The sequence below is a fragment of the Ursus americanus genome, chromosome 12 (genome assembly GCF_024610735.1).
Source record: "Ursus americanus isolate L20-20 chromosome 12, mUrsAme1.1.p, whole genome shotgun sequence".
NCBI lineage: Eukaryota > Metazoa > Chordata > Mammalia > Carnivora > Ursidae > Ursus > Ursus americanus.
Window position 1 is genome coordinate 61,940,604 of NC_142138.1, and position 24,657 is coordinate 61,965,260.

Consider the following 24,657-nt stretch of genomic DNA (forward strand, 5'->3'; position numbering starts at 1 on the left):
ATTTAGTAATTTTAAATTAAGTTCATAAAGGCCAGTTTATTAATCTAGATGGCAATCTCCTTTAGTTCCGATGACATGAATGTGATATATAAACATCTGACATCAACAATTGCCGTCTAGTGTTAAAAATCTGGCAAGTTGGATCTACTTAACATTTTTCAAGAACAATGTGCAAAAGAACAATGTTGCAAACAGTAATTATGTGTTGAAATAATAGGAATTAAGCTTAGAAGCATTTATTTTCTCTTACAACTTAACCACTTCAAATGTGGGTTCTGATACATGCCCTCCCCCTTCCATAGGTTCTTCTCAAAATAGTTTTCCTACTATACAGAATTAAGAATATAAAACAACTTCAATCCATTTGTAAAAGAGTTGTCAGATGTTTTAGAATAGGTATAAGCTCCCATTTTGGTAATTAAAGTTTTGGTTGCAGACATGAAATAGCTGATACCTATTTCATGGAGGGGAGGGGTCCCACGAATATAAATATATAAAATGTTAAACAATCAAAGAAAGTAGCCTTCAACTTTTATACGTTCTACTTCTTTACAAAATATCACCCGTACTTTCAACCTCTAAAATGTCTTTTATTTGCCCAATTCAAATTTGAGTAACTTTAATATAATCTGAGTAATTATAATGCAATTTTCCCTCCTTTTTCTACACATCAGCGCTTGTTTGGGCACTTACTAGAAAATTTTATCCAATTCTGTCCTTATCTTATTAAAGTGAGTGGAAGATGTCTTTTTAAAAATAAGAGTGCTGATTACTATGGATAATATAGGATTCCGACTTAAAATGATTCAGCCAAAGACTAAAATCATTAAGCATGCTAAAAGCAGAGAACACTTAGCCATAGTCAGATTCTCATTAGATTTAAGCATGTCTACTATGTGTTCAATTGTGGAGAAAGAAATCAATGTCATTAAAAAATGGAGATAGGTCATTAAAGAATGTGTCCAAAGGGGTATTATTGGAGCTTTCCATACTTAAAAAAAAAAAAAATCTTTCTGGAGATGAAATCATTAGTCTTTCCAACGCTCTGCAATTTTAACACATAAACTTCTTGTTCTACTTCTCTACACAGATTCAGAAACACATATACAAAATATGTACAAAACATCTGTACAAAAATATGGGACTGCCATATGAATCAACTCACTATTCTTTCTCTGAAAAGGACATTCATCTGTTATTTATGAGAAGATAGCTACCACCCTCTCCAATATCACCCACGACACAGAAGTATCACTAAAACATCCTGACATTTTCATAACAATTAACCATCCATGAATAGTGTATGTAATATATTAGCGTAGGTATATACAGCTGACCCTTGAGCAAAGTGAGGGTTAACAGCACAGCACCTACCCCCATGCAGTAAAAAAGTCACATATACCTCTTGACTCCCCAAAAGCTTAGCTAATAGCTACTGTTGACCAGAAGCCTTACAGCTAACATCAACAGCTGATTAACACGTTTTTTATGTTATATGTACTACATACTATATTCTTACAATCAAGTTAGCTAGAGAAAAGAAAATGTTATATTTATTGAAAAAAAATCTGCAAAAAGTGGACCTCCACGGTTCAAATCCATGTTGTTCAAGGGTCAACTGCATTGTAACATCTACAACCTCAGAGTAGCCTTTATTTTCTTTTGGTATCACTTAAGATGAAAGTTAAGATGAAAGTTCTACCACCTTAGAGTCTATAATGTACTATTCATTCATTATCTATTTCATTACTTTTGAGTACCTATTGTAATTTTTAATCATTTTAATCATCATAAATTAACTTCAACATTCTACAAGTACCTAAAAGTCTCAATATTTGTGAAACTGAAAAATAAATACACTGAAAAATAAACACTTATTAACCCTATTCATACCTTCAGGAATATACAGATTTTAATTATGCCAGCTCCAAGTGTTCATCTTTCTACAGTGAGTTCTCACCTTGTTAATGTACTCATTTATGGAACTTATTCCAACTTGCCTTATCAATAAATAAATTCAGTTCATTTAGAAATGAACCTGAATAAAATTTTTAAATAGTGATGGTATTATTGATAAAAATAATAGCAACAGTTAAAATCTGAGGGTTTACTATGTGCCACAAACTGTGCTATACATTCATCTTATAATACTACTACTAAGAGAAGTAGAATTTTTAATTCTTGTTTTACAGATGGGAAGGTAAATTTACCCACCATTCTTCATAGCCTCTCCTCTATACTATGTTTTCCACATAGTTAAAATTTGTAATTCAACTCTCTATGTATTAATTGCTTTTTCCAGTTATTTAAGGCTTTACAAAGTCTAGAGTTTTGTTGATTATAAAACAGTCAAAGATGTATTTTCAGAGTATTCAAAATTTTGGTGAATTAAATCTTACTTAATTAACAAATATTATAATCCAAACTCAAACCTGTATCATTTACTCCTCCAAAAATATGTCTCCTATATATGGTTAATATAGAAGGAAAACATACATAAAATAGACCTACTGTGTTTAATAATTCTTAAAGTGAAATTATGGTTTTAAGACAACACACTTACCTATTCTGCACCTGAGTGGCAGCAAAATGAACATAATTCTTCTTCTCAAGAAGCTTAGCCAGTAGATTCTCAATTGCACCTTTCTGGTTTTGAAAAGCTTCTTCCAAAAACTGGTATCTTAAAACAAAAACAAAAACTACATTTAAAATGGAAAATTTACTATTAAAATTCTTTTTTTTATTTATTTATTTATTTATTCGACAGAGATAGAGACAGCCAGCGAGAGAGGGAACACAAGCAGGGGGAGTGGGAGAGGAAGAAGCAGGCTCCTAGTGTAAGAGCCTGATGTGGGGCTCGATCCCAGAACACCAGGATCACGCCCTGTACTATTAAAATTCTTAAAATGAATTGCTACATGACTCAAACTTAAGACTTTACTTAAATGATCAACACTCTATGCTGCCCTCACACATCTTACCTTAACAGCAACTTTTAACTACCAATCCCTTCCCTTTCAAGCCTGAGAAGCCATTTTGCAAGACCAAAGAAATTAACTCAAAAACTGTTCAAGTGCTCTTACATTAGAATTTTGATTCAGAATTACATTTTTTAAAAATCCAAATACTGGAATAAGTTGTATACACTTTAAATCATAAAATATAACATTATAGAAAATACTTTCAAAAGTGGGGAAACTACCTGTAGTTTTAACATCATAAACCCACTACTACCACTGTTAATATATAGTCCTTAAGTCTTTTTATTATGTATTTTAAAATACAAGTATATATAATATGTGCAATTTTATATCTGACTTTTATCTTGTCTTTACAATCACCACTTGAAACAATTTTTCAGCTCTCCATACTATATAGTCGAATTTTTCCAAAAGAGTTGAACCAATTAAAAATCACCAACACCAGTTATTTATTGTAACTTTGTCAACATGAATGGTGTCTGTTATTATTTCCTAATATTATTGTGTGAAAATTTACACTTGATAGTAAAGACTACAGTTCTTTGGCTATTAGGAAGGTAGAATGGTTTTCTTTCCTAGTTTTATTTCCTTTGTGTAAATTGCTCATTAAGTCAAATATCTTTGGGATTCTTCTGTATGCTAGGGATACATGAGTAAAAAAAATCCATTATTGTTCATATTCTTGTAATAAATAGGCACAGATATGAAATGATACCGTACTGTGATAGAACTATAATGGAGATACATATAGTCTGCAAAAAGAACACAGCCTTAATACTAAGGAAAGCTTCACAGAGAAGTCAGAATAGTATTATCATATGCTAAATACAGAGCCATATTTAGGGAATTACAAAGACTTCAATTTAGTCAAAGAAAGCCATGCAAAGGTCAGAATGTAAGATAATAATTAATAAAATCCAGACTCAGGCTGTGAAGGGCTGGGTATACCATGCTAATGTTTGGATTTTATCTTCTCAGTAATGGGAAACGCTTGAAAAATTCTAACCAAGATGTAATAATCAGATTTATGTTCCAGGAAAATTGTCAGGCAGAAATATAAAAGATAAATCCAAAGAAGAGAGAACAGGATGACCAGCTAGAACTCTATGACAGTAGCTCAGATAAGGTATCAGAATAGAACACTAGCTGGCAAAGCTGCACAAACAAGCTTGAACAATGGACTGTGCCAGAGAGATCAGCACCTTTGGTGATTTGGGAGTCTACATGCTCCAGTTAAAGTAAGGTCTATGGTAGCACCCAAAAATTAAATGCCTAGCTAAGGCACGGTCAAGAGAAGGTCACTGGAAATGAGCTCAAGATACTGACAAAGTTACAACTGTCTATTTGGATACTAAAACGACGAAAGGTAGGAACTGAGATTAAGAGGAAGACTGTGAGCATCTAGATGTCTGTGTCTTCAGTGAAGGTTTCACTTAAGGTAAATTTAGGAGAAAAGGTTAAAAAGTTGTGAACGCTGAGGAAAGTTTGGTAAGATAAGTGCTCGGGTTCAAGAGGTAAAGGAAAAATGGAGGGCGGTAGAAGGCAAAATGTACAGCAATATGAGAACTGGTGTAATAGAGAACATTCAGCAAATGAGGTTATTATTTTGTGCATTGCTTTTAAGAATTTTTTAAAGAACTTTTTTATTGTAGTAAAATATACATCATAAAACTGACCACTTTATGACTTTTAAGAACTCATTTTTAAAGCAAAGCAAAACAACAAAACCCAAACCCTGTCTGCAAAGTCTAATAACACTTTATAATTTGTGTAAGACATTAAACAGCAAAAAAAGATGTGTATTTTAATTTTAAATTAAAACTAACAAAATTAATTAAAACTATCTACTGTTAGATAGATATGTAACCCAAAGATTGTTTCATTTCATTCTTTCATTGAAGAACATTTGATTTATTCCATATACCACAATTTCTCTATGTCCAAAATAAAATTTTGCTTTGTTAAATGTACAAATGAAGTAGGAATATGAAATTACCATGCTAACCTTTGTGACTCAATGAGCTTTAGACTGAGATGAAGAAAGATCTTCTGACACAGAGTTTGATTATGTCAGTAAATAGAAAGGCACTTGGTGGTAAGGTCAACTAGTACAATTCACAAAATTCTGATTCATAAAATCTAACCCTGTGCAAATTTATTTCCTTTCTCACCTCAAAATGAACATTTCAGAATCCTGTTTCTAGAAATATCTTGTTGATTCATGTGAACAAGTATTAAGCACTCACACTATGATATACCTATGTTTAAGTATGTGTTATTTCCTCCCCTTATACAGGAGTTGACATCTGAGCTGGTGTTTAAGGATGAGTAAGAGTACTCAAGACAAACTTGGGAGGAAGGTAAGCTCTCCCACTGGGGAAAAAAAATATCTGAATGTATATTAGTACATAGTTCTGAAGCTCTATCATTTTCAAGGCTAAGAAAAGGAAAGCAAAACTAGAAAAGTAAAGAAATACAAGATGCTAAAAAGACTTGCACATTTTGCTTAAATTGCATTCAGATAATAAATAATAGTGAACCGTTAAGGAATTGAATGAAAAGTGATAATCAGATTTGTCTCTATTCACTTGATTAATTTCAATTACATTATTAGAAGAAAAATATGAACTGGATCTTAAACAACAAAAAAGCAATGTGGAAGTAGTTCTGGCTACAAGCTACTTCTGATTCTCCTAGTTAACAGAATAACTAACAATGCATATTATTTTTTAGCAAATCAAAATTACAGTTGAAATACTTCAGAAATGGGGAGAAAAAAGAATAACCAATAAATGGATTAAGTATAATTTCGATTAGGGGCGCTGGGTGGCTGAGTCAGTTAAACATCCCAACTCTAGATTTCGGCTCAGGTCATGATCTCAGGGTCCTGGGATCGAGCCCTGAGTCAGGCTCTGCACTCAGTGGGGAGTCTGCTTGAGAATTTCTCTCTCCCTCTCCTTCAGCCCCTCCCTCCTGCACTCCCTCTCTCTGTCTCTCCAAAATAAATAAATCAATCTTTTTTTAAACATAATTTTGATTAATACGTAAACACATGAAAGCCTTTTCTTAGGTGTTAATCTTGTATATGAAGTAGAAATGATTCTTAACCTAGGATTCTACTCACAGTAAGTTATATTCAGTATTTCAAAATGTATAGGTAAAAATTACAGATGCCCATGATTTAGTTAGGACAGGCAGGCTAGGTAAGACCTTCTGTGCTTTTGATCAGAATCACAGAAACTCAGTATAATATATAACCACTGGTTAGGTAGTTTTGAACAAAAATCATCATCATGATTATACGTGTTTTTTATTATTGAGAAATAAATTATTATTTAATGCAGTTGCTAAGAAATTTTTGAAAACATGGTTCTCAGAAGACTGGGAAATGAATAAGGGCTGTTTTGTTTTTTGTGTTTTTTTTTTAAAGACTGAGAATCAATTATCTAGTAACTTCAAACTATAACTTTTGAAAGCACATTTAGTCTTACTAGGTCCTGAGCTGTCAGGGATGCTACTCTACTTTGCCAAGTAATCACAGTATTTTTTAGTAATTGTCAGCATTTAACAGTTGATAAGATTTTACTCTGGCACTTCTAGAAAAATATACCATCTTAGTTTATAACCAAACTGAGTATCTGGGGAAACATTTTTTAGCTAGTATGTACTAATTCTGACTCAGTATATATTTTTTTAAGATTTATTTATTTTTAGACAGAGAGCGAGCACACATGCGTGAGTGGGGGGAGAGGGAGAGAATCTCAAGCAGACTCCTGGTTGAGTCAGAGCCAACTCGGGGCTCGATCTCATAACCCCAAGATAATGACCTGACCTGAAACCAAGAGTCGGACACTCAACTGACTGAGCCACCCAGGCACCCCTCAGTTTCTTTTTTAATTCAGTACTCCATTTTAAAAATTATATAAAATTTTGGTTCCACTGAACCTACCACTCACTTTCAAAGGTATCTACTTATAGCCAATTTTGTTGATACCCCCTCCTGCTCTATTCTCAGGATTACTTTGAAAAAATCCCAAACATATTTTATCTAATCATTTATCAATCTATAGATAGCAATAGCAGTTTTGAGAACTTATGTTTTCAGATGCTGTGCTAAGTATCTTACATGGATTCTCTCATTTAATCTTTAGAAAAATTTAACGATGAACGTACTATTTCTATCCTCATAGTAGCAGCTGAATAATTTGGATAACCCTGTGTGTTAGTTCTTCAGACAAATATATAATAATAATATTTATCTTACAGGACTGTTCCAAGAGTTAAATTGGTCAAAACACACAAAGCACTTAATAAGCATAGTACTTTGCTTACCCAAGCACAGTAAGGGTTTAAAATTAGTTGTCACTGCTATTTTTGCAGTAATTTTAAATGATTTGCATTATGACAATGCAAAGCTTCAAACCTTCGACAAAAGCCTACTGTGCACAAAGACCTAATTTAAAATGAGGCTATGTTCCTTATTTAAAGCTCTATATGAAATGATAATAAACCCTAAGAGTTCAGGAAGAGTTGCAGAGAGCAGCAATTCTGATCAACTATGAGAACCTAGAAGGGTGGAAATTACAAGAAAGCTTGGGGAAGACATTAGGATTCTCACATGAAGAGAAGAGGGAATAAAAGCCCACTTTAATTAAATCTCAAAGGGCACACAGTGATATCAGCTGATATTTCAATAATGTATGACTTCAGTAGTACAACAGGCTATTATTATATTATATTTTATATGTTATATATATTATATACTATATTTTATATATATATATATTATATACTATATTATATATTCTAACACTGTTTTCAAATTCACCAATCTTTTCTTCTTTAATGTCTAATCTTTTAAACCCATCCAAAATCAAACGGAAAAAAACTGGGGGGAGGAGGGTGCAGTGGAGAGACAGAAGAATAGTGAGTTTGGGGACAACTGTAATAACACTAATATATGTATAAGTGGCATCCCATGTGGGAAGGTAGAAGAAAGAGAAAAAAAATATTAGAAGAAATTATAATAATGGAGTAAACTTTTCCAAAGCTGATGAAAAGTATAACCCTACGGATCTAAAAACTTCCAACATCCTCCAAGCACAGAAACATTAAGAAAATTATTCTAAGGTACATTGTTTCCAAACTACTTAAAGCCAATAATAATAAGATTAAATCTTAAAAGTAGCTAGAAGGAAAAAAAGATACATTATATACAGACCAATAAAAGTAGAACAGATGGGGCACATGGGTGGCTCAGTCAGTTAAGTTTCTGCCTCTTGGTTTCGGCTCAGGTCATGAGATTGAGCCCTGGGTCGGATTTTGCTGGGCTCAGCATGGAGCCTCCTTAAGATTCTCTCTCTCCCTCTCCCCTCGCCATCTCTCTGCTTGTGCACACTCACTCTCTCTCACAAAAATAAAAAAAAATAATAATAAACCTAAAAAAAGTAGAAGGAATTAAGATGAATACACAAAATAATGTGGGGGAAAAATACAATTTAGTGGAGATCAACAACCCAAAAGTTGGGGGTTTTTGGGTTTTTTTTTTAAGATTTTATTTATTTATTTGACAGAAACAGAGACAGCCAGCTAGAGAGGGAACACAAGCAGGGAGAGTGGAAGAGGAAGAAGCAGGTTCCCAGTGGAGGAGCCTGATGTGGGGCTCGATCCCAGAACGCCGGGATCACTCCCTGAGCCAAAGGCAGACGCTTAACGACTGAGCCACCCAGTCGTTAACCAACCAAAAGTTGGTTTTTTGAAAAGACTAATATTGACAAATCTAGAAAAGACTGATCAAGAAAAACACAGAAGGCAGAAATAACTAATATCAAGGATTAAAAAGAGGTCACCATCACTACAGATCTGAAGACATTTTTTAGGTATTAATGAAACCTTGTATCAAGAAATTTGAAAATCTAGATAAAATGGACAAACTTAGAGAAAAATGTAACTCTACAAAACTAAGCAAGAAGATATAGAAAACCTGATTCTATAGCTAAAAAATAAATATAAACGAAAAAATTCCTATCCAAACGGGGTGCCTGGCTGGCTGGCTCAGTCAGTTGGAAGAGCACGTGACTCTTGATCTCGGGTTGTGTGTTCAAGCCGTGTGTTGGCTGTGGAGCCTACTTAAAATAAAAAACACTAATAATAATAATAATAATAATAATAATAATAATAATAATAAATTCCTGTCCAAAATACATATCCTAGAGAAACGTATGTGCATGTACCCCTGAAGATGTAAGAAATGTTCTTATTTTTTATAGTAGCCAAAAGCAGAAACAACCCTCGTTACTGTCAATAAAACAATGGACAAGGGACGCCTGGCTGGCTCAGTCAGTAGAGCATGTTACTCTTGATCTCGGGTTTTGAGTTCAAGCCCTGCAGTGGATGTAGAGATTACTTAAAAATAAAACCTTTTAAACATAAATAAAAATAAAACAATGGATAAACTATAGCCAAGAGGTTCTCAAACTTTCTTGAATCATGATGCCAGTTAGTGTCTCAGCAATTTTTTTCACAGAACTAAAAGAAATACTTAACAGTTCCATTTATCAAGTGGTTAAGTCAAAAAATACACCAAAAATCCAGATTTGTAAAGATATTTTAGTCATTCCTTACACTGTACTTTTAGGTACTTCTCTGTATATGTGATATTGTCTTGTGATCTTAAATCTTTTAAAACTGAGGGCCTCAGAGGGGAGTGGGGTGGGGGAATGGGATAGACCGGTGATGGGTAGTAAGGAGGGCACGTATTGCATGGTGCACTGGGTGTTATACGCAACTAATGAATCATCGAGCCTTACATCGGAAACCGGGGATGTACTGTATGGTGACTAACATAATATAATAAAAAAAACATTTAAAAAAATAATAAAGCAATCTTTTAAAAGTATGAAGTTGTTAGTGACACGCAATGAATTCTTCTATTTGCCAGGAAGTATTCAAAGGGTAAGGATACCACAGTAAACAAAACAAAATATGGTCTTCTACCTTTCCTTACATTCTAATTATGGAGAAAACAAAATTTAAGTAGAGTTATGTCATAGAGAAGACACAAGTGGCAAAAAATTCTAGATCGGAAACCCAGAAAAGCATTCCTGAAGAGTTTGTACTGAGATCTCAAAGGTCAGGACCAGCCATGCAGATACCATAGATGAATCATAAAATGATCAGAGGCATGTCTGCACTGCTGCAAAGGAAAATGACCAACCGAGTTTTGACTTTTCTAATAATTTACTGATTAATACCAACACACATCTCAACCAACCTGTCCCTTTGCCAAATGGATAACTAATTACTCTGAATGTTTCTTTCTCAAATCTTCTCTCCTGATATTCCTGTCATTCAAGCAAACTCTTAGCCACACCCAATTCTCCTTCTAGTCGTAAGCAATCATTCCACTGGGTAAGTGAATCTGAGACTTAGGAGCTCCTCAGATAATCTGAGAGGCACACACACTATAATATTAAAATTAACAACTTTTTTTCAGCAAAACCAAAAGGAATTAACCCTATTTTGGAGTTAATCACTAAAGTGAACTACAACTGAACCATATATTAAATCTCAAGACTTATACAGACTCCAAGATGGCAAGGACAGTCTCAGTTATTTTTATTATTGCATAGTCATCACCTACCATGGTACCTGGTACATGGTGAGCTCTCAAATATCTACTGAACAGAAGAGCTAAATGAATCCTAAATACGGAAACAAGCTGCTTTTTTTGACAATAAATGTACCAGATGAAAACAGTATACTTGGGGGCACCTGGGTAGCTCAGTTGGTTAAGCATCCAACTCTTGATCTCAGCTCAGGCCCTGACCTCAGGATCGTGAGTTCAAGCCCCTCACTGGGCTCCACACTGGGCATGGAGCCTACTAGAAAGAAGGAAAGAAAAAAGGAAAGAAAGCAAGGAAGGCAAAGAGGGCAGGCAGGCAGGCAAGCATACAATACATTTGGACAGATCTGTCCAAGCTCTGAATCTAGCTCCCTGAGAAAACAAATGTACATATGAATTTATATGTCATTCTTACCATCAATTTGGATTTTATCGGAAAGTCTTTTGGAACTTTGTAAGAATTTACAGAAAAAAAATTGGTTTGGCAAAGGTTCTTCCTAAGTAGGGGTTATCAACCTTCACTGAATAACAAAAACCACCTGGGGTGATTTATCAGTATTTGTAACATCCTGTAAAAAATTTTGATACCCAGGATGTAATAAAAAATTTTTATTTAACCACTCTGGAGTACGACTAAGGTATCAGTATTTTTTTTAAAGTTCTCTAGGTAGGTCTACATCTAGAATTGAAAAGAAAAATATCTGCTCTAATGCTTATTTATCCATCTATCTATCACCCATCTATCCATTTTTTAATATAAAAGCCTAATTACAAGAAAAAGTTATTTCTCAGGAAAATATTTTAGAGAAATTTCACTTATACAGTTCAAGTGACTTCCATTATAAACTATCTTGCTCTTTAACAAAAATGTCTGACATTATATTGTAAGTACACTCTCTCTTAAATCATAATGATCCTAAAAATCTACAAATGCCCAACTATACACAAGACTTCAATCAGGGATAAAAAATATTAAAGTAGAGCAAAGGTGACATCCACTCTCAGCCGTGACAAAATAAGTGGTACCAGACTAGCCCTGCCACCAGAACTATGAACTAAGAGAGAAATATGGGGTTAACTATAGTCAGTCACTAGACTACAGGCAGAGAATTTCTGCAATCTTTTAGACAGCCCCACCACTATCCTGCCTCTCTGTCTACAGACAATTTTATGATAGCTGCCACAGAGAACTGAAACCAAACAGAGCCCAGAAGTCTCTCTGAGGTGAGGAGGCCACAGTCAGAGTTTGGGACTACTGAGAAGCCGGAATCCATGAACAGGGCACTGGAATCGAGGGAGCTGTGCAGGGTGAGGTTAGGGAATGGGGGGAATGGAGGGAAAGAAAGACACAGAATCAAAGAATTCCTCACAAGTCCTCAGCCAGTATCTGGGCTGTATATGCACAGCACAAGATTACAAAAGGCTTAACAGAGAGCAGTTGCTATTAAGTTGACGGTAGAACAGAGAAACTAGAGGTCAAGCAGTTCCAAGAGACAGAATTCCAGCTGAGCGAGTGGGCGAAAAGACTTTGTCCACCTCCCCAGACATCAATCTGAGAAACCCGCAAGGCCACACCTTAAAAGAAAAAACTATACTAGGAATAAACTTTATCCTAGGCCCATCCTGTCCTTACAAAGCCTAAAACCAAACCCTCTCAAGATCTTCCAGGAAACAATTTAGAAGTTGAGTTCCACCGAGTTAGAGAGGCTTGGGAAACACATTGGGTTTTCCATAGATCCTCCCTTAAAAAGCAGAAACCATGCTTACACAAGATCGAGGTGATCAGCCAGTAATTTAACCCCCTGACAGAACAACAATCAATAGTCTACAAAGAAAAATAAAAGAATCCAAAGCTTCTATGATGTATCATTCACAACATCCAAACATCAATTCGAAAATCACTAGGCATCAAAGAAACAGTAAAAAAATTTTAAATTTAAAAAAATTTGAAAAGTAGCCATTGCACTACTGGGTATTTACCCCAAAGATACAGACGTAGTGAAGAGAAGGGCCATATGCACCCCAATGTTCATAGCAGCATTGCCACAATAGCTAAATCGTGGAAGGAACCGAGATGCCCTTCAACAGATGACTGGATTAAGAAGTTGTGGTCCATATATACAATGGAATATTACTCAGCTATCAGAAAGAACGAGTTCTCAACATTTGCTGCAACATGGACGGCACCGGAGGAGATAATGCTAAGTGAAATAAGTCAAGCAGAGAAAAACAATTATATGATTTCTCTCATCTATGGAACATAAGAACTAGGAAGATCAGTAGGGGAAGAAAGGGATAAAGAAAGGGGGGGTAATCAGAAGGGGGAATGAAGCATGAGAGACTATGGACTCTGAGAAACAAACAGGGTTTCAGAGGGGAGGGGGGTGGGGGAATGGGATAGACCGGTGATGGGTAGTAAGGAGGGCACATATTGCATGGTGCACTGGGTGTTATACGCAACTAATGAATCATCGAACTTTACATCAGAAACCAGGGATGTACTGTACGGTGACTAACATAATATAATAAAAAAAACATTTAAAAAATTTTGAAAAGTAAAAAGTAAAAAAAAACAAACCAAAAAACCCAAAACAGTAAAATACAACTTAAAGTAAAGAAAAAGAGTTCAATAGTAACTAACACCAAGATGGTCCTGATATTCTATTCAGCAACGACTTTTTAAATAGGTTATTGTATATTTATTCAAAATTTACATGAAAACATCTTTTAGTGAGTGAACTAACAGAAAATCTGAGAAGAGAACTTAAATTATAAAAGAGAAATGAACATTCTAAAAAAGTGCAATAATTGAAGTAATTCACTAGATGAGCTTGGGAGCAAATGGAAATGGCTGAAGGTTTAGTGAAAATGAACACAAACGGAAAGTTATGAAGTTTGGAAGAGAGAATAAAGGAAAATGATCAAAGCCTCAGGGACCTGTGTGACAAAAACAACACATAATCAGGAGTTTCAGAATAATGGCCAACTTCCCAAATTTGATGAAAACCATAAACTTATAGGCAAAGAAGGTCAGTGAACCACACACAGGATAAACAGAACGAAATATACAACCTTAAAACATAATGGTCAAATGGTGAAGACCATGGAAAAAGAGAATCTTGAAAGCAGCCTGAGAAGCACCAGACAACATTCAGGTAAGAACAATATGAACGATACCATTAAAAACAAAGGAGGCCAGAATACAAAGTAATGACAGCTATAAAATGTTGAAAGAAAAACTGTCAGTCCAGAATTCTATAACTAATGCAATCATCCTTCTAAACTGGGGATGTTCTGATGAACATAGCTGAGAATATTAACTGCAGCAGACCTGCAAAAGAAGAAATGCTGAAGGATATTCTTCAGGACAAGGGAAAATAATAAAAGATGGTATCTCATATAAACAGGAAGATATAGAGAAACAGAAATGGTAATAAATGGAAAAATGTTTTTAAAAACTAGGATTTCATTTTTCCTTCTCATAATTTCCTTAAAAGACAGCTTCTACCCCTCCCCGCCCCCGAGATAGAGAGTGTGTGCACAGGGTGGGGCGGGGAGGGCAGAAGGAGAGGGAGAGACAGCAGGCTCCATGCTCAGCACAGAGCCCAATGTGGGGCTGATCTCACGACCCTGAGATCATGACCTTAGTTAGCCAAGCCACCCAGGTGCCCCAAAGACACCTTTTTTTTTTTTTAAAGAAGGCATTGTACAGTAAGATTTATAAGGTATGCATGAATAAATGATATGGTATTAGTATAAAGGAATTAGGGCTTGATAAACTGAATTATCCTTTTGTAAGGTTACTGTATTCATAAAGTAGGAAATAGTACAATACTTTATCATTAGCCCTAGAGCAATCATTAAAAATAATAGAATTAGGGGAGCCTGGGTGGCTCAGATGGTTGGCTGTTTGCTTTCCCAGGTCATGATCTGTCGGGCTCCCTGCTCAGTGGGTAGTGCTTCTCCCTTTCCCTCTGCCGCTCCCCCTGCTCGTGTTCTCTCTGTCAAATAAAGAAATAAAATCTTTTGATAAATGAATGAATGAATAAGATGGGATTGAACATTCCAATTAAAAAAGCTAGGGCCTCCATGGGGCACTTGGTTGGCTCAGTCGGAAAAGCATGCGACTCTAGACCTCAGGGTCTTGAGTTTAAACCTCACATTGTGTGTAAAAATAACTTAAATATTAAAAAAGAAAGAAAGAAAAAGAAAAAGAAAAGGAGGAGTAAAGGTCTCCAATTAAGAAACCGAACAAGCAGCCCTCAACTATTTATACAATTAAAAACTGATTTCTACGAAAATACACAACTATAACTGACAATTCCTATATTCAGGCAGGTTTATCATCTCTTTTTCTCCTATATCTAAATTAATAAGTATTTGATGAATAGATGAAATGTCTAAATGTGTGTCAAATACCGTTCTAGGCTCTTGGGACACCATGAATAATACAGACGCCTATCTTCATGAAGCTTATATTCTAATGAGAACAACACAAAAAGTAAGTTGTAAATTACAGAACATGTTTAGAAAGTGATAAGTGCAATATAAAAAAAAGAAAACTGAAACAGGATAAGGAGGATTAGGGGTAAAGGGACAAATTGCAATTTTAAATAGTGATCAGAGTAAACCTTGTTGACAGTTACATTTAAGCAGACTTGATGGATACATGGAAGTTCGCTATGCAAACACGTGGACCAACAGTGTCCCAGGTAGAGAAAAGAGGGAGGCAGCAGCATCTCTGCCATGCTTTAGAAACAACAAAAGCCAGACTGAGGGGGGAGAGCAGCAGTAGATGAAATATGAGCATACAGGCCACTATAAGGAATCTTTCACTCTGACAAAAGTGGAGAGCCACTGCAGGTTTTGAGCAGGAAGTGAGTCTGACATGAGACTGTTCTAGTAGTTAAGAATAAACTGAGGGCAATATTACAAGCACAGGGATGAATGAGGAGATGACTGAAGTCGACCAGGCCAGAAATGGTGGTGTCTGAGAGCAGCCTAGTAGCAATGGAGCTAATAGCAACGAGAAATAGTAAGAAATTTTGAGATTCAGGGATAGCTTTTGAAGGGGGAGCCAAAAAGATGTTCTGAGAAGTCTGAGTTTGGGTATGAGAAAACAGTGGAATCAAGGATAGTGCCAAGATTTCTAGCTTATGCAATGGAAAAAATGCAACTGCCACAAACTGAGATAGGGCAAGGCTGCCAGGGAAAAAGATTTGGAGTAAGCGAACAGTTCTATTTTGGATATATTATATTTGAGAAAGCAGACAAGAAGAGATGTTACAGTTTATAGAATAGACAAATCTGAAAGTTCAGTAGAGAGTTCTGAGCTAGAAATAGAAATTTGGACATCATCAGCATATGGATGGTATTTAAAGCCATAAATCTGTAGCTGCAGATAATGAAGTAATGCCTGGCACATCCAACATTAAGAGTTGAAGAAAAATGAGCAAATGAAACTGAGAAGTAATCAGTGTGGTAGGAGGAAAACTAAAAGAATGCAGTCTCTTGGCAGTCAAGTAAATAACATGTATTAAGGGAATGATCAACTATGTCAAATATTGCTGATATGAGAAGTATTAAGATAATGACCAAGTAATGACCTCTAGATTTAGTAATGCAATGGTTATTGGTGACCTTGAAAAGAATAATGTTGGTAAAATGTTGACAGAATGGGACAGGAGAAATTAGGAGTCCATGATTACAAGCAATCGTTTCAAAATATTTTGCTGTGAAGAGGAACGGGGACAGCTGCCCGCAGACAAAGTGGATTAAAGAGAAAGTTTTTCATTCTCTTTCATTTTTTAAAGATGGAAGAAAAAAATAGCAGAATATTAAAATACTGGTGGGAATAAATGCTGCAGTGAAAAACTGACATCAGCAGAGAAAGCCAAACTGCTGAAGCAATTTCCTTGGCTGTTTAAGATGAGATAGAAGCGTATAAGGTGAGAAACTGGCTTCATAAAGGAAGAGAATTCAACTAAAATAACAGAGAAATGTAACTGGTTGGTAGACAAGTAGATATGGTAGAGGAAGTCTGCAGAAGTTCTTGTATTGCTTCAGTTTTCTCAATGAGTAGGAAGCATTGCCAATATCTGGGAGTGAAGATGGACGATGAAATGTTGACAGGAAACAATGTGAATGCACCGTATGATGGCCAAAGAGTCTATATGAGGTAAGTGGTCACGAACTGAGAATAAGACCAGTTGGTGTCCTGCGTTTTTTCTCCCTGGTGTTCAGCTGCATAAGCAAAGTATGATGGAAGGGAAGATGGGTTTAATCAAGACTGTGGTTTTACCAAGAGACTTCAACCAAGTGGAATACAGGAGTCAAGGCTAAATGTGAGGGAGTGAAAATGACTAGCCTGAAATTAAACTGGAAAGGGTAAAGTGAGAACATAAAGGAATGAGGTAAAGTGAAAAAAATAGTACTATCAACGGATTAAAATAAAAGTCACTGAGTGGTGAAAAACTAGAATTCTGATACTAAACAGAATGAGCTAGAATGATAAGAGATGTGGTCACAGATAGGAATGCATGAAACTGAATATAATTATTGGAAATGCCAAGGTCTAGCATACAATCATCGATGTGACTGGCAATGTAAAGGACACAAACTTTAGAAAGGAGTTCAAGGAACACAAAGACTAGAGTGTCTGAAGGATCAAATCTGTGTATAGTAAAATTGCCAGGAATTAAGACAACAGTAGCACCTACAGATGACCTCTGAGTTAGAAACTGATTAAGGGATGAAGTCAAATGACCCATGGGTTTTTATATGATAGCACCAATAAGGAATAGGAACGATGACGTAAGATTAAAATTTAGAGATTTTTGGGGAGGAAGGAGGAAGAATGGTCTAAAAATAGCAAAGAGAACAGCTATATACCTCCAGGTCCAGTGATACATGAAAGATCAAAGAAAAAATAGCCACCAGTTAAGAGAGCTGCAGGGGAAGCAGTGTCCTAGAGCTCTGTTTCCACTACAGCAGAGAAGGCATAGAAAAGGATTTAAAAAGAGATTGAGGATAGAGAGATCCTGCTGATGACAAACCATGAATCCCAGAGAACAAAGTGGCAGACATTAACTGTCACATGCAGAGCTTTATGGGAATTAAATAATGGCAGATGAGGGGAAACCTGGGAATTTGGGACTTTTCTTAGGTGACAAACAGGGGTAAAGAACATGATAATGTTAGTCCTAGTAAATTTAAAGCAAATAATGATGGAGAGGTGCAAATGGCGGTAAAGAAGGGTGAGGCCTGGGTCGTCATCTTATAATCTGTTAACGGAAAAGAAATTCTATCAAGTCAACCACATCTTCATCTCACAGAAGAAGGGAAGAGTCAGAATTGTGTGGTCTTAGAATCTGCAGGTTTACTCATGACCCTCATTTCAGGAGAAACAAACTCACTCCAAATGTATAGGTTCCATCTTGTCCCATGATGAGAAATCATGGAACAGAGGAGATCTGAGAAGGCGCACTAACTGTGAGGAAACTCTTCCTGTGAGGATGGGGACAGGTCTATGGGATGTCTCCTAAAATGATAGGCTTAAATAGTTTAATCAATTTTACTTTTTTTTTTTTAAGATTTTATGTTTTAAGTAATCACTATACCCAACGTGGGACTCAAACTTATAACCCCGAGATCGAGTGTCACATACCCTACTGACCGAGCCAGCCAGGTGCTCCAGTTTTATCAATTTTAGACAGTGAAGAATTCAACATTTATACTACCATCTCCCTTACTTCTATCATGCCCAATCTAATCTTATCATTAAAATAGTTGGTGTTTACATCATTTTAATATCTCAAATTTAATATGGCCAAAATTTGACTACCAATTCCCTAAAAACACCTAACAAACCATGTCTTCCCACAGTCTTCTCCATTTCAGTAAATTTAATCCTATCCTTCCACTTACTCTTAGTAACCTGAAAGCCAAAAATCTTGGTGTTAGTGATAGCCCTCTCACTCATACAACTCATACACCAGCAAATCCATACATCACAGTTTCAGGCATCAAATCCAAATTCAAACTATGTGTAGAATTTGATCACATCTTACTATGTCCAACGTTAGCACTCTAGTCTACAGCACCGTCTTGTCTAAATTACTGAAAACAGCCTCCTAACTAATCTCCTAATTCTATCTTTGTGCCCCTTTAATCTCTCTTCACTACACACAGCAAGATCGTTTTAAAACAGTCAAATCATTCCACTACTAAAAGCCTGAGTGTCTTACTCAGACTAAAAGCTACCATTCTTACAATGGCCTACAAAGCACTCAATAAGTTGCCCCTTTCTGCTCCTCTGACCTCACCTGATACCAATCTTCCCCTTGTTCATTCCATTCAGACTATGTAGCTTCTCAAAGAAGTCCAGTATGCTATTATCTCTGGCCCTTGCCAGTTGCTTTCTCTATCTGAAACATGCTCCTCTGGCTTGCCAAGTTTAAGTAGGGTTGCCCCCATTCTTCCTTCAGTCTCCACTCAAAGCCTACCTCATCATGGAAGCCTTCTGAAACCACCCTATTTAAAATAAAAACACACACATCCACATACCCTGTCCCAACTTCCCAGCTTTTTCTCTATAACAATCAACAACTGATATATTTACTATTTGTTCAACTCCTATGAAAAATTAGGTCCTTGTGGACAATGAGTTTAATTTGTCCAATGAAATAGAGTAGGCATGCAATTATTTGTTGCATAAATGAATGTAAATACTGTCCAATGATGCCAAGGAGTGGAACAAGAACAACTTCTCTTTTTTTCAGAACATTTTTTGGGGGGGGGGAATTAATACCCTCTGTTCTCCTTTGCTTAACTTTCAATTTACCAATCCCTAATGAATCTCATGTTCCATCAGATATGTCAAATATTTGTCAATATTATTTTTCAAATGACCTAACAATACCAAATATATCAGAAGTGGTTCCATTTTTTCCTGGAGATATCCTCAGTCTTTTTTTTTTTTTTTTAATTAACATATACTGTATTATTTGTTTCAGGGGTACAGGTCTGTGATTCATTAGTCTTGCACAGTACACAGCGCTCATCACAACACATACCCTTCCCAGTGTCCACCACCCAGCCACCCCATCCCTCCCAAACTCCTCCACTCCAGCAACCCTCAGTTTGTTTCCTGAGATTAAGAGTCTCTTATGGTTTGTCTCCCTCTCTGGTTTCATTTTTTCCTCTCTTCCCCTATGATCCTCTACCTTGTTTCTCAAATTCCACGTATCAGTGAGATCATATGATAATTGTTTTTCTCTGATTGACTTATTTCACTTAGCATAATACCCTCTAGTTCCATCCACGTCATTGCAAATGACAAGATTTCATTGTATATATATATACACCACATCTTCTTTATCCATTCATCTGTTGATGGATATCTGGGCTCTTTCCATAGTTTGGCTATTGTGGACATTGCTGCTCTAAACATTGGGGTGCAGGTGCCCCTTCAGAGCACTACATTTGTATCTTTGAGGTAAATACCCAGTAGTGCAATTACAGTAGGGTAGCTCTATTTTCAACTTTTTGAGGAACCTCCATACTGTTTTCCAGAGTGGTTGCACCAGTTTGCATTCCTACCAACAGTGTAGAAGAGTTCCCCTTTCTCTGCATCTTCGCCAACATCTGTCATTTCCTGACTTGTTAATTTTAGCCATTCTGACTGGTGTGAGGTGGTAACTCATTGCGGTTTGGATTTGTATTTCCCTGATGCCAAGTGATGTCAAGTGCTTTTTCATGTGTATGTTGGCCATCTGATGTCTTCTTTGCAGAAATGTCGTTCATGTCTTCTGCCCATTTCTTGATTGGATTATTTGTTCCTTGGGTGTAGATATCTTCAGTCTTAATGCTTCAGTTAAACTAGCTACTGTATAGATGTCATTCTGGACATTCACAATTCACCATTCACTTTCTGGTTGACTAACATTTTTGTAGATCACATTCTCTAATAACGCTCCAAAAAGAGGTGCATGGGAGGCAGTTTCTGAGTCCTCGCATGCTGAAAAATGTCTATATCTCACTCTCACAGTAATAATTTAGCTATATAAAAGGCACCAACCTGGCTCAGTCAGTGGAGCGACTCTTGATCTTGGGGTTGTGAATTCAAGCCCCATGTTCAGGGTAGATTACCTAAAAATTTTTTAAAACCTTGAAAAAAAATAATTTAGCTATATAAATCTAGCTATTAGCTATAGAAATCTATTGGAAATCTTTCCCTCTCAGCTCCCACTTTGAAATCACTGTTCCAGCATCTTCTGTCTCCTGGTATTGCTATTTTTAAAGATCCTATTTAGATTCCCATTTCATTACATGTCGCCTACTTTGGAAACTTTGCTGATCTTCATTTTAATCCAAAGCATATTGTCATTTCATGGTGAGATATACTTTTTTATGGGTCTTTTTTTTTTTTTTCCCTATCAATGTACTGGGCACTAAATAGGTCATTTCTGACTGGCAACTCTAGGTTCTTAGGAGAGTTTCACCACTTATTTGATCATTTCTTTTTCTTTAATTCGTGTTGCTCGCTGTTATCTTGTAATTTTCTTACCTATCTTTTCTCTTTTTGCTCTATTTTCTAGGAGACTAACTAGAATTTATCTACAAAACCTATTAATTTTTTATTTCAGATATTATCCTTCCAAGAGCTCTTTCTTCTTTTAATGATTTCTTTTACAAAGATTCTACCCTTATTTTATTTTATGACCAGTAGCTTGTCATATCTTTAAGGATGTCATAATTTTGTTTGATTTTACATTTCCTTTTGTTCCTATATTATCTTACGCCCTTCACGGCCCTTTTATTCAGTGTCTTGGTCTTTTTTCATGTGGGTGGCTGTGTCAATCAGAAATATGTATAGCTGTAATGACTAATAAAGACTCCTCTAACAAGACCAGATGTAGCTAATGGTGGTAGTTGAACAATATCAAAGGCACAATCTCTGAGATGATTTTGGCTTTACCTTCATGAGCATATAATGGTGTCACAATACCAGGCATCACATCCTAATTCAAGGAAGGAAAAAAGCGGACACCAGCAGCTTGTCCCTTTTAAAAACCACAAACTAAGCAGAATTCCACTTACATTTTATGGGCATAAACTGGGGATCAGAGCTACCCAAATGCGAGGAATGCTGAAAAAGGAAATATTTAGCTTTTCCAGTATCTATATTTGAAGCGGACAAGAGAGGGAAGAGTTAAGAATTCTCAATATAGCCCACAATGTATGGCATAAGGCACATGAGGGTGGCTCTACTCAAATGTCAGATGATCCTTTCATCCATTCACATTTAAATACACTTAAAACTGCTTAGAGTCATGTATGAATTGGTGGGCTACACTTAAGGTAATCTTAATTAGAAATGAACCCCAGGGGCGCCTGGGTGGCACAGCGGTTAAGCGTCTGCCTTCGGCTCAGGGCGTGATCCGGGCGTTATGGGATCGAGCCCCACATCAGGCTCCTCCGCTATGAGCCTGCTTCTTCCTCTCCCACTCCCCCTGCTTGTGTTCCCTCTCTCGCTGGCTGTCTCTATCTCTGTCAAATAAATAAATAAAATCTTAAAAAAAAAAAAAATGAACCCCAAATGTCAACATTTAGAGGTCTCTGATGATCACTTTCTCAAGAATGAAAAGGACTCTGTCATTCTAGAGAGGCGGATAGCAAGGGATCATTTAAAAAAAAAAAAAAAAGTTACTACTGGCAATCTGGAAGCAAGTGAGGGAAAGTGAAGGTCCCACAGTTTAATGTAGACTTACATTTAACCTCCCTGATGTCAGCCACGTACTTCATCCCCACTCTCCATCTAGACCTAATATTGCCAAAGAGAATAAGCCCATCTTCTATGATACCTATCGCCTCTAAATCCTGATCCATGATAGGTTTCTACGAATTAAATCACATAGCTTCCTTTGCCTGCCCCAGGGTTGTAGTTCATTCAACTCCACTAGGTCAATTATCAGGTCCACCATATATTCAATCCATTTCCCAGCTTTTGAAAAATTCACTACAATATCCACTGGTGTCTGCTCTCTCATTTTGATTTTTTTAAGTCTATACTTATTTTATTCATTTATTGTGAATAGAATTATAGCAGGAGGTGGGGTAACCCCATGGTTGAGCTAGAAACAATGTAATGTTCAAATTGTACAAAATTTCATAAAGTTCTATAGCTGCTTTCCTTTTTGAGAACAACTTCCAAGGCCATAAAGAATAAAGAGATAAACAAAATGTTTTTAAAAACAGAGAAAAAAGGGGCGCCTGGGTGGCTCAGCCATTAAGCATCTGCCTTCGGCTCAGGTCATGATCCCAGGATCCTGGGATCAAACCCCTCATCGGGCTCCCTGCTCGGCAGGAAGCCTGCTTCTCCCTCTCACTCTCCCCCTGCTTGTGTTCTCTCTCTCGCTGTCTCACTCTGTCAAATAAATAAATAAAATCTTAAAAAAAAAAAAAAAAAACAGAAAAAAGAAAATGTATAGGTAACAATGTTAGTAATAACAGCTAAACTGATATTGAGTACTTATTGTGCTAAGCACTTTATATGTAAAATTCTCATTCAATCCCTACAGCCAGCTTCTGAAGTTGGTACTACATTTTTTGCTTTTAAAAGCTGCACAGAGGCACTGGGTGGCTCAGTAAGCTAAGCGTCCAACTCTTGATTTTGGATTGGGTCATGAGATGAAGCTCCACGTTGGGCTCTGTCCTGAGCATGGAGCCTGCTTAAGATTCTCTCTCTCCTTCTGTCCCTCCCCTTTACTTGCGTGCATGCTCTCTCCTCTCTCAAAAAAAAAAAAAAAATATATATATATATATATATATATGGGAATATATATATATATATATATATATGGGAATATATATATATATATATATATATATGGGAATATATATATATATATATATATATATGGGAATATATATATATATATATAAGGGATGCCTGGGTGGCTCAGTCCGTTAAGTGTTCCACTTGTTTTGACCCAGGTCATGATCTCAGGGTTATAAGACTGACTCCCACATGAAGCTCCATGCTCAGTGAGCAGTCTGCTTGGTATTCTCACCCTTTGCCCATTCCCTCACTCACGTGCATGCTCTCTAAAATAACTAAATCTTAAAAAAAGATACACAGACACACACACATCAGAGTTCATCATCTTTCTCACTATACTATGAAGCAATTACCTTCAAAAGGGGGGTGGGGAGGATCCAAAACTACAATTACAGACTGTGTAAGTCAATAATGATTATGGAATGAGACTAAATCTTTTTGATAAACTAAATATTCAACATAAGAATCTAAGAAAAGTACAACAAAATCGAACTAAGGAAAGAATAAAGATATAAGAGAACTGTGAGAATCAGAACACTTTTAAATACAGAACACAGAATAAGTGCCTTCAGGAACTGCATGACTCAAACAACCAATAAAAGACTCAAATCTATGGCCAGGCTAATGAGGAAAAAGGAAATAAACGCAGCTATACATTATAAACAAGAGATATAACCACAGGGGCACCTGAGTGGCTCAGTCGTTAAGTGTCTGCCTTCGGCTCGGGGCGTGATCCCGGCGTTCCGGGATTGAGCCCCACATCAGGCTCCTCCGCTTGGAGCCTGCTTCTTCCTCTCCCACTCCCCCTGCTTGTGTTCCCTCTCTCACTGGCTGTCTCTCTGTCAAATAAATAAATAAAATCTTAAAAAAAGAGAGAGAGAGAGAGATAACCACAGATTTTTATAAAAGCTTAATGCTTTTTAATTCTAAGTGAATATGTTTTTAAAATTTCTAAAGAATAGATGATTTTCTAAGAAACTATAAATAATCACATAATAGACTCAAGAAGAGATGGGAAACCTGACTTGATCAATAAGCATACAGGAAATTGAGACCCCTGAAAAAACAGTCCTAAAAGACCTTAAAGTCCAGGTAGGGAAAAGGAGTGGGAAGGATGAAGCAAAAAGTGTTGGTGTAGATAACACACCAAAAGTGAACTGGTTTTAAAGGTAAATATTTCTGACAGATAAGGAATGTGTTTTATAAGCTAA

The 24,657-nt window shown here is 36.2% G+C and overlaps 1 protein-coding gene across 3 annotated transcripts in view; it reads right to left on the reverse strand.

The window, feature by feature from the left end:
• The window catches only part of TRIM33 (tripartite motif containing 33), a 124,218-nt gene that overhangs the window by 42,746 nt on the left and 56,815 nt on the right, over positions 1-24,657 (reverse strand). For all 3 annotated transcript variants that reach the window (XM_045801451.2, XM_045801450.2, XM_045801452.2), the window contains exon 5: positions 2,564-2,680. In XM_045801451.2, coding sequence (XP_045657407.1) covers positions 2,564-2,680 — 117 coding nt within the window. The remainder of the gene's footprint in view (positions 1-2,563; positions 2,681-24,657) is intronic.